Below are 14,623 nucleotides of genomic sequence, written 5' to 3' on the forward strand. Positions count from 1 at the left end.
TTTCATGAGCTGCAGTGGCAAGAGAGAGTTTTGGATGAACCCCCAGAGAAATATAAAGCTAGAAAACTCATTCAGCTTATTAGGTTGCTCATTTGCATGGGATAATTGAAAATTATATTTTAAAAAAGAGTGTATCCTCCCTCTGAGCCCGGACAGAACAGATGAATGCTGATGGGGAGGACATGAATGATGAGGACAGAGGAGACTTTTCTTGTTAAATCAGGCATCTGTTGTGTCTAGAATCCTGACAGCCGTCTGCTTGCCTCTTGTCTTTAATGGACACCATGACTATCAGCTAATTTACACCCATCTAGTCTGCCGCTGTGAACAAACAAACTGAGCGTGATTGCCCCATTTTTCTTTTCAGTAAGATCTACTGGACCGACTGGGGTAACACACCTCGCATCGAGTACTCCAACATGGACGGCTCAAACCGCTGTGTCATAGCAGACACACACCTGTTCTGGCCCAACGGCCTCACCATAGACTACGCTGGCCGCCGCATGTACTGGGTGGATGCCAAGCACCATGTCATTGAGAGAGCTGACCTGGACGGACGCAACCGCAAGGCCGTCATCAGCCAAGGTACACTCCTAGTCTTGACTGTTACACACGTTTGCTGGAGCTAGCTTAGTTGCCTAAAGAGTGGGGCTGCAAAGTCAAAAGCTTTACCCAAAAATGATGGGCCTCTTGAGCAGCCTTGCTTTCAGCTCCTTACCTGTTTATTCCTGCTGTGGCTGGTTCTTCTTCCTCTGTAAGTGACCAGGTTTAAGGATGGCAACGTTTTACATTTAAGCACTTTCGAGTGACTAATTTCAGCAGTTAAGACAACATAACTGCCAAGTGTAAGTACATGTGAAGTGAAAAACACACAAATTATGTTTGGACCAGAAGCTCAACAGTAGATTCAAGCTTGAGCAGATTCAAAAAGTTTTCATTTTTGCCACCAGAGTGAATAGGATCGATAATGCACAAGTCTTTAAAGGAGTTCTTCAAACTGGAATGACTCACATACTGCTCATAATTCATATGACCTCACAAGCTGCTGAAGGATTCTTTTTTCTTCTTTTTTATTAAAAGCTCTGAGAGAGGCTGGAGAAACAGAAGAGATGCTGTATGTGGTGCACAGAGGTCTGGCTGGAATTCAGGCTCTCATTCTCAATTTTCATTAATTATCACACTCACGCTAAGAAACACACATGCGGTAAACAAAGGGATGGATGTCGGATGTAGCACGCTGATGCCTCATTACTCCATTATGCCATGTGGCGTTAATCAAAAACATATTTCCATTAAAGAGCACATGTGGTTACCGCTGAAGTGTAGACACACACACACACACACACACACACACACACACACACACACACACACACACACACACACAATCTATAAATGACGACGTAAAGCCAAATGGGTTCTCTCTCTCTCTCTCTCTCTCTCTCTCTCTCTCTCTCTCACTCACTCACTCACTCACTCACTCACTCCCACACGCACACACACATGCACACACACACACCAGCTTATTAGATTTATGGGTGGGACTCTAAAGTCCGCAAGCATTTGGACAGTCACAGTTTTATAGGACATGAGATTCAAAATTTGCTGGGTTTTTTTAATATAAAGGTTAGGCAATTTGCAGCGATTACACAACACAAGTTGAATCAGGATGAGTGCAGGTCTCAGCTGACAGTCACTTTCAATTTGGGGATTTTTTTTCCGCTGATGAACTAAAAAGTGTGGAATCAGTGATGATGAAGAGGGTTTAAGAGTTTGAAAAGAGAGAGAGAGAGTGGCAGGGGGACTGTTTGATGAGTGTGTGTGTATATGTGTGTATGTGCACACCATCAGCCCTTTGAGCTCTCCTTAATGATGTGTGCTCTCAGGATAAAAGGCTGTAATTGGCCCTGTCCTTCCTCCACAGCCTCTGTTTGCTCAGACAACACACAGGACAAAATAGGACATTTGTGTGTGTCTTTGAGTGTGTGCATGGTTACATTCTGAGCCACTACGTCAAGGAATGTTAACAAGCATTTATCTCTCTGAACCTATAGTTCTGTGTGTGTGTGTGTGTGTGTGTGTGTGTGTGTGTGTGTGTGTGTGTGTGTGTGTGTGTGTGTGTGTGTGTGTGTGTGTGTGTGTGTGTGTACACTATCTGGATTTCTGCCAGCTCCTCTGTAACTGGAATTGGAGCATAGGCGGTTGTCACGGTAATCACCACTATCCTGTCTGCACACCTGTACACCACGAGGTAGGGAACAGGAAGAGATAGGGTATTGCATACTTGTGTGCTGGTGGGGGAGTGTTTATATTTTTTGTCTGGACTCGACAAATGCACAATGCTGTATGGCAGAAGACTGGACATTTAATATACCCAATAGGGTATATGTAGGTAGACTTAAATTAAACTATGAAATAATGGCCCCTGTGGACAGCACTTTAGTTCACAGGTATGAATTAAATTTAATATCTATAGCGCTATATCACAACTACAGTAACTTCAGGGTGCTTTAAATTGTAAGGTAAAGACCCAACAGTAATGCAGAGAAAACCCCAACAGTTACCTATGAGCAAGCACTTAGGGACAATGGGAAGGAACGGTCAAGAAGAAAACTCGGGCAGAACCAGGCTCGGGAAGTCGAGCACTTCTGATATGAAGCTTTCTTTTCAGTGGAGGCACAGTATCCACAGTCATACACAGTTGTGATATAACACAACAAGATAATCGGCCTTCAGGTAGCTGCTCTACAGTGTTGACACATGGTATTGAAGACGATAACAGTGGAAGAATTGTATCATTAAATTTAGTTGCAGCACTTTCAGTAAGACATCTACTGTAAGGAAATGTATTTCCTACTGTTGTGTAATCCATCTGTGTTGATATGCATTAGTGCACATGGCAATATATGTTGCTGTCCAAGTGATGTCTTTTTAACCAATGGCCCTACTTGTTTCAGCAAGACAAACCAGATTCTGCTATAATATGGTTCAGCTTTACAGATAAAATGCATTAAAGTGGTATTCCTAATATCACTATAGCTTTTTTTGTTTGTTTGGAAAAACCTAACCCTGAAACTTCCCATCACACTATGGACCAGCGTTCTGTCCAGCCGGAGGCCTTGCTGTGTTGCTGGTGACCTATAACAGGAAGTGAGACATATTCAGGCAAGCTGTGAGAGGAATATGAGGTGCCACGTGTGTTAAAGAGGACATAGCTGTGAAGGCTTGGTGGGATGTTTGATGCCCTGTCCTCCTGCAGCTGCTCCTGCAGCTGTCCTGGGGAGAACAAAAAAGGAGCAGGAGCAGAGATGACAAGGAATGAGCTGATCATATCAAAACAATCATTGAGATGTTGGTGACTAAGAGGAGGGAACTGGGTGTACTATTGTCTCCCTCATGTTGAGATAAGATCAGAAAACACACGTTGAGCCACTATCATTTCACACACACACACCTGGACCTGTTTGAAAAGAAGAGACGAGGGCAAATGTAGAGGTGCTGTTTTATTTTATTTCATTTCTTTTGTTCAGTTTTCTTGAATAAACCTCATCGAACAGTCACACAAAACGCACCCAGATACTCTGATCCTTGTGGCTTATTATCGCTGTGATCTCGCTCCAGTTTTTGACGTTTACCACTTAACATTTCTGCTGTGCCGTACAACACTGTCATTAAACTAGCAACGCTGTTTTTAAAAGCTGTGCGCCAGCACACTCGCCACACCACTGCAGCTCTGTGTGGCAGCAGAAAGCACTTTTTCCATCCGTTCGGCGTGCCCATCCGACTGGGCTTTGCGGCTTCTGTGCTGGAGGAAGATTAAGGCTGGTGAAAGAAAAAGAACATTGATTTGGACAAGTGTGGAGGAGTCACCCTAGTGTGATGTTCCCACAGGAGACATATCTGCACAGGTTCCCCACAAATCAACTATTCGTGTAAGGAACAGAAATAGCCACAGAATTAAAGCCTTGGAGCAAATTTTTCCAACCTTAATAAAAGCAGTTAGCTTTCACGTGTAAACATTAATATCAAGGAGGACTGGAACAACAAATGACACGACTGATTATCCCATTTGCATTTTCTCTTTGTTCTTTTCTCTGCTTTGACGAACTTTGAAGAGGCTTTTCTCAAACAAAGAGATGAAGCCTCGTCAAACAGCTATGCTTGAACTTTGATTTTTAAATATTCAGCCGCAGATGTTCAAGGAAAATCTTCCATTTAAGCAGTGAATCTGAGTGGTTAGTTAGAAAAAAAGGCAAGCTTTTTGTCTTATTGCCAGAGTACTTCTGTTAATACAAAAACAATGTTAAAGATGTTAAAGAGCATTTAGACATCGAGCAGGCATCGATCTCTCCTTCAGAAATCTCACACATATCCTGTCCTGGTTCAATTTTCACTTTAAAATCTGTGAGTAAAGTTTTATTGTGGACACATGAGCAAAACTAGTCTGCATCAGTCTGATCCGGTTTAAGCGTGTTCTCTTACATTCAGTTTCCGGATGGAAAAGTCACATTATGTATGGAAAACCTACGAAGCGCCTCTGGTTTTGGACACTCTTGCCACAACTTAACCAACTACAGAGTGGTTTGAGGCAGTGTAATTGAAAGCAGTTCTAAAATGGGGATGATATGACATCAGCCAAGCCCACAGCTCTGATGTTTGGAGAGTTAGTGGAACAGGACAAATGTAGCATGTGCGCTTTCCATTCTTTGTGTTAGGACTGAAACTTCATTGAATCATTACTTTGCTTATTATAAATGTGACAAACTCAGCTTCTGTGTTTGGGGGGGTTCTTTTTTCTCTCCTTTTTTTTGTTTGCATAAATGTCATTGTGGACTGTCGCCTTGCTAAACTCTGTTCTTGTCTCTCTTTAGGCCTTCCCCACCCATTTGCCATCACAGTGTTTGAGGACAGCCTCTACTGGACTGACTGGCACACCAAAAGCATCAACAGCGCTAACAAATTCACAGGAAAGAACCAAGAGATAATCCGCAACAAGCTGCACTTTCCCATGGACATCCACACACTGCACCCACAGAGGCAGCCTGCAGGTCAGTATCGGGCTGGGTCAACAGCTGGATACTCAGACTGATGTTTGTTACATATGTACAAAACTTGAAAATGATATTTTTGTTCTCAATAAGGTTTTTGTCTGGTTAAATAAAGGCCTTATCTAGGGATGGGTTGCAGATACACAAACTAAATAGACTATTTTTCACATTTTTCTCTCTGAATTATTAGTTTTTCAGCTGACAGCTGTTTGCAACTTTCTGCAAGGTCACAAAGCAGCAGCTTGAATCAGAACAACCAATAGCATCACAGTGAAACAGCAGAAAACATTGCATTGATCTTGTATTGATTATGTTGCATTTTACCTGTGTAGGTTTTTCTCAGTTGAGACTGTTACTGCAGTTTTGGGTTCATGGATCGGACAGTAACACACAGCAGCAACAGGAAGCTGTGCTAGCTCTTTTGTACATAGCTTCAGCTTGAGTTAAAAGCAAAAGGAAGGAGTCTAGTCTAATCTCATTATATTTGGATATGTTTACTTCCCATTATTTCAGATCTGCCAGTGACTGGCTGGGAGCAATGACTCTCTTTTTAAAGTATCCAAGTTTGCAGCTTGTAGCAGTAGATGATGTGCTAAATGGTGAGCAACAAAACATCAAACACAATATCAGCATTAGAGGAAGGAAGATGAGCTAGTTGAAGGCAGAAATGGGAGACTTATCTGAGGATATCATTGCAGGCAGAAATGAAAAATTTGCCTCACACAGTGGCGAACCCCACCATAGAATGATTTGTTGCACCAGTGTCAAGACCCTGCCGTGAACCGGCCAGTTGATGTGTGTTTTTCATCAGCATGATAGCAAAGACTTTGCTAACAAACCGTGTTGAACTTGACGTCCAGCCAAGAGAAAGTTTTTGTTAACGTGCTGATAAAATACTGCAGCAGCCCCGACACTAACATGAACTGTGAGCTGCCTCCGTGCTGGCAGGGGGAGGTCAGGCACTTTTAGACAAGATTTAGTCAAGTCATGTGAGTTCATGTCTGATCAGAACAAAAGAAAAGCCGACTCAGAACCTAAGTGAACAGAGCCCACACGCTGTGACCTTTTAATGAAAGAGGAGGCAGACATTTTTGGAAGTGTGACTATTTGTTTTGTTGCCCTGGGTTTGAGGAGAAAGTGGATTTGAGGGGTTTTTATTTTTTGAACCACTTTACATGTGATATACTGAGTTGTGTCTGCCTGTCTCTTCTCTAGGTGGCAGGAACCGCTGTGGCACCAACAATGGAGGCTGCAGCCACCTGTGTCTCCCCAGCAACAAGACGTACACCTGTGCTTGTCCCACCGGCTTCAAGAAGGTGGACAGTTACAGCTGTGCCACTGGTGAGTTCCTCCACTGTTTGTTGTGGAAAGTACAGAAATACTGCTAATATTATATTATTATAATTAATATTATATTAATATTATAGTAGTTTTTAGCGGCATCTATTCATACTAAAGTCATTTTTAATAGCCAATAATTTGGAATCTTAAATTAAAAACAACAAAAAAAAGCTCTGTCTTCTGTTTTGACTAATGAACCGTGTGTTCACACTAATGAAGAGAAAATAATCCTGTAACACATGGTTAATCTGATCAGCCCCACGATTAAGGTGTAGGCTGTCAGAGGAATCAAAATTTCAGATGAAAAATGCCTGTGCAGACAATTATAAGACACCTACTGCATGTAAAGTGAGATCTCATTTAGGGAACATTTAAAGTGAGTTCAAGTGCATGTTATGGTTGAGCAGCTGAAGAAAATTTGAGCTAAAATGCAGCGTTTTCATTTTTTTCCCCACTGTAAAGTCATGCTGCTTGAAATTGAATAAAAAGTATTCTCATGACTCTGTTTAATTATGTTAATGCAGAGGGTGTGATTTGTGATATTAATCAGTGGTTACATGTCTTTGTGGTAGAGCTGTTTTACTGTGTTTAATGCTGACCCCACTGTTGAACCTAGAAGACTGACAGAAGACCTTTGGTCTTTAATCAGGTCTTGACAAGTTCCTGCTTTTTGCCCGAAGGACGGACATCCGACGAATCAGCTTCGACACAGAGGACATGTCCGATGATGTCATTCCTCTGGCTGACGTGCGCAATGCCGTGGCGCTGGACTGGGACTCCAAAGACGGCTACATCTACTGGACAGACGTCACCACCGACTCCATCAACAGAGCACTGTGGAACGGCACCAAGCAGGAGGTCAGTGATACCTGCAGGTTGACTGAACTCAGTACTGCAGTCTCGTCATTTCTCATCTGGCCCATACTTAAAAAAGGAGCAGAGGAGGACGGCAGCAGATTTAGGTTTATACATTACTGCCATCTACTGGGACTGAGGTGAAAGAGCAGCAGCTGGTCATCCTCTGTAGAATGTAGGAGCCTTCAGCACATTCATAACTCACTGCTGCAGGTTTACTACAGAATAACATAAAACAGACATGAAAATATTGCCATCAAAGCAGTAAACAGTAACTGTCAGCATGGATCTGAGCTGATCTTTTTCTTTTTAAAACAGGTGGTGGTGGAAACCAGTCTGGAAAGTCCAGCAGGTTTAGCAATTGACTGGGTGACCAACAAGCTCTACTGGACTGATGCTGGTAAAAAGTCTCATTTCATGTATTCTGACATAAAATATCATTTTATATCCATTTTCTTCATTGACCAGCTCAGCAGGGAGTGCTCCTCAATTTAACCTGCTCGTGTTTTTGGGTGTCAGGTACTGATCGTATCGAGGTTTCTAATGCCAATGGGAGCATGCGGACTGTCCTGATATGGGAGAACCTGGACCGACCGCGGGACATTGTAGTTGATCCGATCGGAGGGTAAGATGATGACATTTAAACAGAAACAGCTTGTGAACCTGGACAACACATGGAGTTCTAACTTGTTCCTTCTTTCTCCTCAGCTTCATGTACTGGACTGACTGGGGGGCCAACCCAAAGATCGAGCGTGCGGGAATGGACGCCTCCAACCGAATTGTCATCATTTCATCCAATCTGACGTGGCCCAATGGGCTCGCCATTGACTATGAGACCAAACGCCTGTACTGGGCCGATGCTGGCATGAAAACTATTGAATATGGCAACTTTGATGGTTCTGACAGACAGGTAAGGTGTTAGGTTTTTTCTGAGAAAACATTTGAAGTACGAAAATGTGTCAAGTCTTGTTTGTGTGTGTGTGTGTGTGTGTGTGTGTGTGTGTGTGTGTGTGTGTGTGTGTGTGTGTGTGTGTGTGTGTGTGTGTGATTATGCCTGTTCAGACATGTTCTAAAAGAGCTCATCAGACCTCTGCTGTTGTTTTTGCACACAGGTTTTGATTGGGACTCAGCTGCCTCACCCCTTTGGCTTAACTGTACATGAGGACAAGCTGTACTGGACAGACTGGCAATCCAAGAGCATTCAAAGCGCTGACAAGCTCACCGGGTTGGGGCGCCACACACTGGCTGAAAACCTAGAGAATCTAATGGACATCCATATGTTCCATCGACACCGTGAGACAGGTGTGTGTCTGTCCACTAAAGCATAGAGTTTTGTGTGTGTGAAGGAGAATTGGACTTGCAGCTTTAAACAGATATTTACAACCACAGTGTTGAATACTGTTAAACCTCTAGCTCAAGGGCGTAGATTTGGTTTTGGCATTGCTGGGGACGGATGATTCAACCACCAAACCCTGCCGTTTCTTTTTTTTTTTTTTTTTCCCTTTTTGTCTTTGCTTCTTGATAAAAAAAAAGGGAGAAATATATTTGCCTACATATGCTATTCTACATGCTTTTAAGCCATTTAAAATTACAATTCATAGTTTTATATGTGAATTATATAATGTTAAATTACTATTAAACAAATGACTGACTAAAGTATTTTAGGCTTTAGTTTACTTCCACATTCCATATAAATCAGGTATCATACAAAAATAAAAATAGCTTCAAATACAGTCATGACAATAAAAGAATATGACTTTAAGGACAACATTACTTCAGTTATAGTACACCAACATCTCTAACACATTAGCACTAAGGGAACACTGAATGACCTGGTGGTTTTTGTCCATAAAGCTACTCGTCTAAGATTACCACAAAGTAACAGATCTCTCAGCAAAATTATGCAACATTTTAGCCACACTATTGCCCCGATCAAATCAGTGAGCTGGGATTTTTTATTCTAAACATGGACTACTGTTACAGCAACAGACATGGACTACTGGTGACCCACACAACAACTCAGTGTCCACTATGTGAAGGAGCCGAACACATGCCTTCTCCTCTCGTTAACTGAGATAAACTGCTGGCCTATTTGTTTTACATCTATACTGTCTAGTCTCTCCTGGTGGAAATGGCATACAGCAGCATTGTTTAATCTCATTTGAGTCATTGTTGACCTTAGCCATCTTTTTAATCTTCTGAGATCACTGAAGTATCTTTCATCCTAAGTACATGCGTTTTATCCTCAGACTAAAATTATTACTATGTGCTTGATGTGCGTCACCTTTGGCCCTGGCTCTTCCCCTCTGACTGCACTAGGACATATTGCTACCTGATAAAATAACACATTGATTCGTGCCATATAAAAAGTGAGACATGTCAATTCAGATTCTTTGTCAAATATACACTAATGAATCAATTAACATCAGCAGCCTAACAATTGTTATGATGATAAATACTAGTTAATCTATAGCACCAAATCATCAGTAAGTCACCTGTGACCTCGCCTCGTCACCTCTGTCCGAGCTACAACATGGCAGAGCTGCCTCTACGTTATTCAAAGCCTAGCATAGCCTGTAACGTTATTATGACGGACACATTTTATGAGTGAACTTGAATTTAAGTGACTTACAGGTTTCTTTGAAAAATACTTTCTTATATCCAGGTTCTTTTTGCAGCCATCCTCCTCTCCTCCTTGCAGGTCCTCGCAGCGCAGGCTTGCCGCTGCTAAAACTAAACAGAGCTCCCTGAAAAGCACAGCCAATCACATTGGCCATATTTGTCACATGATATAGGACTCCAGTAGAGTACGTAATTTAACTCTTTCTGCACCGCTGGGTGAATGAGACGGTGACAGATCGTTTTTTTCTTTCTATCGGGTTTGTTTTTCTTTACTCGAACAGATCAAATTATTGGTGGGGACAATTTACTAATCGCTGGATATTGGTGGGGACATGTCCCTTCCGTCCATGCCAAATCTACGCCCCTGCTCTAGCTAATTGATGGAATTTGTAGGAAGCCAAATGGGACTGCAGGGTGCCGACTTGTGAGCCAGCCTTGTTCTTTTAGCGTTAGCTAAAGCAGCCAAAGTGCAGTCAGATGTCAAAAGCCACATCACGTTTTTCAAGTGTAAATCATCTTTTCATTATAAAGGCACAAAGGTATAAAGGCTGCAGTGTGTACACAGCAAAAATACAAATAAAAATATGTATCTTACACAAAGGAAGCTCTTCTCTCTGATGTGTGCTGGCTTTTCTCTGAGCTCACATCCAATATATCTACTGACACTAGGGAATTACAGGTAAACTGAACCCAGATCATTGGCTGAGAGAACAGAGCCTGTGAAGCCTGTCTGATCTCGGTGATGTATTTGGCTCTGTTGGGTGGCTAGAAGGGTTTTTCTGTTTGTTTCCCCAATGTTGTTGTGGGTTTCTCTCTCTCTCTCTCTCTCTCTCTCTCTCTCTCTCTCTCTCTCTCTCTCTCCCCCCCCACACACACACACACACACACACACACAAATTCTTTCATGCATCTCCCATTCATTGCTTTCAAGCTGACTTAGAAAGTAGGACAGGAAGTGACCCGAGTCTGTTTGCCTCTCCACCTGTAGTGCATAACCCGTGTGCGGTGAATAATGGAGGCTGCAGCCACCTCTGTCTCCTGGCGCCTGCTCCCAAAGCCTCCAGCTGTGCCTGCCCCACTGGCATCAACCTGCAGACGGATGGAAAGACCTGCACACCTGGTATAAAACAAACTCTGTTTACATCTCAGTAACATTTAGTAAAAAACAAAACAAAAAAAAGAACGACACTTCACAGTTTAAAAGTTTAACATGTACAAGCGTGTGTTAAGATCTTACAATGTGTTCTGTCTGAAACAAATGCTTTAAACAACATGTCCATCTCAAAGGGAAATCCGATAAGGAAAATCAATTTTTAAAGGACCGAGAAGATAAAAGTATGTCAGCCGCTTTTTGTGTTGCGACAGGAAGACGCTGTGATATGTGATCCTTTTGTGTGCAGGCATGAGCAGCTTCCTGATATTTGCACGTAGGACTGACATCAGGATGGTTTCTCTGGACATCCCCTACTATGCTGATGTGGTTTTGGCCATCAATAGCACCATGAAAAATACTATTGCCATTGGTGTTGACCCCAAAGAAGGTTTGTATGTCTTCTTAATTTTTTTTGTTTCATAAATATAACCGATGTAGGAATAAAGTCCTCAGCTGTGTGTATGTGTTTGCATGTGTGGCACCTCATGCAGGAAAAGTCTACTGGTCTGACAGTACGCTGAAGAAAATCAGCAGAGCCAACATCAATGGGATATCACACGAAGACATCATATCTACAGGTGAAGGATGGCTTACATGTATAAAGTCTTGTGACTCCGCCTCGTCAGAGTGTCATGACTTCATCTCTCACTGTCTCACTGTAGGGCTGATGACGACTGATGGTTTAGCAGTGGATGCTGTTGGCAGGAAGATCTACTGGACGGATACAGGAACCAACCGCATCGAGGTAGCCAACCTGGACGGCTCCATGAGGAAGGTTTTGGTCTGGCAAAATCTTGACAGCCCTCGAGCAATCGCCCTCTACCACGAGATGGGGTGAGCCTGATAGTTTGACGGCCTTGTATAGTCAATTAAAGCAAATCTCTGGTTGTTCTATGTTACTTCATCTTCTGTGTTCTCTTTATCTTCCCGTCCTCCAGATATATGTACTGGACAGACTGGGGAGAGCATGCTAAGCTGGAGCGCTCAGCGATGGATGGCTCAGACCGTGTGGTGCTCATCAGTAACAACTTGGGCTGGCCTAATGGCCTGGCCATTGATATGGCTGGCTCTCAATTACTGTGGGCTGATGCACACACTGAGGTGATTAAATGCTTCCAAGAATAAAATAAAGTGGATCCAAGTCACAGTTAAAGATTTAAAAGCTAATAATGCTGTTTTCTAAGATGTAAAAGCTTTGAGCATGAAAGCGTCAGACGTTATGAAGTCATGGTGGTGATCCCACATGTGGTACTGGTCCTCTGCAGCGCATTGAAGCGTCTGACCTCAATGGGCAGAACCGCCGCACCCTTGTGACTCCAGTCCAACACCCGTATGGTTTAACCCTGCTGGGGTCCCACATCTACTGGACCGACTGGCAGAGCCGAAGCATCCAGCGAGCCGACAAGAACTCTGGGGCCAACACCATCACAGTGCGAGCCAACCTGCCAGGCCTGATGGACATCCAGGCTGTAGACAGGGAGAAGCCACTCGGTGAGTCTGGAGGACGGGAAGTGGAGGTCACATTAAAGATCTTTATGATTCCTTGACTTCTGACTTTTTGAATTTTTCTCAACTCACATGGTGATTGAACAATGTCAACATACAAAGTGTGCATGTGCGTCTTCCTGTTTTAAGTGCGCTCCTGTCTCTTTGCACTAATTCGTCACCCTGTGTCCTTTTAAGGCTTTAATAAGTGCGGGAGAAGGAACGGAGGTTGCACACACCTGTGCCTTCCTCGTCCCAACGGCACTTCCTGCGCCTGTCCCACTGGGATTCTGCTCAAGGGAGATGGTAGGTCATGTGACGATTCTCCGGAGACATACCTGCTCTTCTCCAACCGCGTGAGCGTGCGCAGAATCTCTCTGGACACCAATGACCACACTGACATACACGTCCCGGTGCTCGAGCTGCACAACGTCATCTCGTTAGACTATGACAGCGTTGATGGGAAACTTTACTACACCGATGTCACCCTGGATGTTATAAGGTGCAAATGCTAATTTTTGAGATATAAATTTTGTAAAGCACACATTTTGAATAAAGTTTGCCACTGTGCCACTGGTTGTGCACAATAAAGTTGAAGTAGCCCCTTATCATACAACGTCCAACATTAACTTGTTTTTCAGGCGCGCTAACCTGGATGGCAGTGGCATGGAGACGGTGATCAGCCAGGGCCTGAAGACTACAGATGGACTCGCTGTGGACTGGGTTGCCAGAAACATGTACTGGACCGACACCGGGCGCAACACCATTGAGGTGGCCCGCCTGGATGGAACTAGCCGCAAAGTCCTAGTCAACAACAGCTTGGATGAACCCCGAGCTATTGCAGTGTTTCCAAGCAAAGGGTAAGAGAGAGGAGTGCACTGGGCTTCACTGACAAACAAAAGGTTATGTTTGGTCTCCGTAGCTCTTAAAGTCAGAAATAGACTGCACTGAAATAGGCAGACAAACAGGCTGACTGTCAGCACGAGGTTTTCATTGTTGTACACTGAAGAATCACATAGTTGCAGAATTGTTTGTACCATAGAAAGACATGAGCTTATCAGGCTCACCTCGCCTCTGCAGGTTTCTGTTCTGGACTGACTGGGGCCACATCGCGAAGATTGAGCGATCTCACCTGGACGGCTCAGACCGGAAGGTTCTGATCAATACAGACCTGGGTTGGCCCAACGGCCTAACACTAGACTACGACACACGAAGGTTAGCTGAAGCATGACTGAGATATCTGTATGTCCTGTAAATGACTTTAAAGTTTATTATTGTGTAAGAATTCTGCAATAACTGGTAATGAATCCTGCAGGATCTTCTGGGTAGATGCCCACTTGGACAGAATCGAGAGTTCTGACCTGAATGGGAAGCTGCGTCAGGTCCTCATCAGCCCGGTGTCCCACCCATTCGCCCTCACACAGGTACCTCCAGCCCCCCCCCCCCCCCCCCCCCCCCTCTCTCCTCTTCACCCTCAGCTGTCATATGCTAGGCTGACCCTTTTCTTCCCTGGCTGCCTTCTCCAATCACCCGCTCTTTCACTCATGAGCTCACCGTGTGATTCTCTCCATCTTTCAGCTCATACTGAACCCATTCGACGTGACCATTTCTTCTACTTCGCTTTCACTCTGACCCTCATTTTTCTTCTTCCCCCCTTCCCTTTCTTCCTCTCGCCCCCTTCTCCTTGTCCGTGTATTTTTCCTCCCCCTCTCTTCTTCTCCCTCGTTTCCCCAGTCGAAGCCGGTGTCCTCCCCTCTAACTCCTTTCTCCCGACTCTCGCAGCAAGACCGCTGGATCTACTGGACGGACTGGCAGACTAAGTCCATCCAGCGGGTGGACAAACACACTGGCCGTAACAAGGAAACCGTGCTGGCCAACGTGGAAGGCCTCATGGACATTATAGTGGTATCTCCTAACAGACAGACAGGTAAGGAGGCTTTTTCTCCTGACAACTCCATCTGACGGGGAAGAGGCCAAAGGTGTCTCTGTTTATTACCTTTTGCTGAAGGAGCCAAAGCTACTGTGGATTTATGAAATATTGTCAGTGCTAGATAATTGGTCTGTCAATATGACGTTCACGTGGTTTGCTTGTGCGAGTAAGATAACCCTTTCTCCAGCA

The 14,623-nt window shown here is 43.9% G+C and overlaps 1 protein-coding gene across 3 annotated transcripts in view; it reads left to right on the forward strand.

Annotated features, from left to right (window-relative positions):
• lrp4 (low density lipoprotein receptor-related protein 4) overlaps positions 1 to 14,623 on the forward strand; it is a 109,761-nt gene that overhangs the window by 90,395 nt on the left and 4,743 nt on the right. For 2 of the 3 annotated variants that reach the window (XM_085407672.1, XM_085407689.1), the window contains exons 14-32: positions 368 to 585; positions 4,872 to 5,048; positions 6,264 to 6,389; positions 7,039 to 7,247; positions 7,563 to 7,644; positions 7,764 to 7,869; positions 7,953 to 8,154; positions 8,357 to 8,546; positions 10,855 to 10,986; positions 11,267 to 11,407; positions 11,511 to 11,597; positions 11,682 to 11,853; positions 11,958 to 12,120; positions 12,285 to 12,510; positions 12,703 to 13,006; positions 13,146 to 13,364; positions 13,585 to 13,719; positions 13,820 to 13,928; positions 14,239 to 14,431. In XM_085407672.1, coding sequence (XP_085263798.1) covers positions 368 to 585; positions 4,872 to 5,048; positions 6,264 to 6,389; positions 7,039 to 7,247; positions 7,563 to 7,644; positions 7,764 to 7,869; positions 7,953 to 8,154; positions 8,357 to 8,546; positions 10,855 to 10,986; positions 11,267 to 11,407; positions 11,511 to 11,597; positions 11,682 to 11,853; positions 11,958 to 12,120; positions 12,285 to 12,510; positions 12,703 to 13,006; positions 13,146 to 13,364; positions 13,585 to 13,719; positions 13,820 to 13,928; positions 14,239 to 14,431 — 3,191 coding nt within the window. The remainder of the gene's footprint in view (positions 1 to 367; positions 586 to 4,871; positions 5,049 to 6,263; positions 6,390 to 7,038; positions 7,248 to 7,562; positions 7,645 to 7,763; positions 7,870 to 7,952; positions 8,155 to 8,356; positions 8,547 to 10,854; positions 10,987 to 11,266; positions 11,408 to 11,510; positions 11,598 to 11,681; positions 11,854 to 11,957; positions 12,121 to 12,284; positions 12,511 to 12,702; positions 13,007 to 13,145; positions 13,365 to 13,584; positions 13,720 to 13,819; positions 13,929 to 14,238; positions 14,432 to 14,623) is intronic. The other variant, XM_085407681.1, reaches the window with a different exon arrangement.

This window comes from Rhamphochromis longiceps, linkage group LG1 (genome assembly GCF_057381845.1).
Source record: "Rhamphochromis longiceps isolate RC_006_pf linkage group LG1, R_longiceps_female_GT1.1, whole genome shotgun sequence".
Classification (NCBI taxonomy): domain Eukaryota; kingdom Metazoa; phylum Chordata; class Actinopteri; order Cichliformes; family Cichlidae; genus Rhamphochromis; species Rhamphochromis longiceps.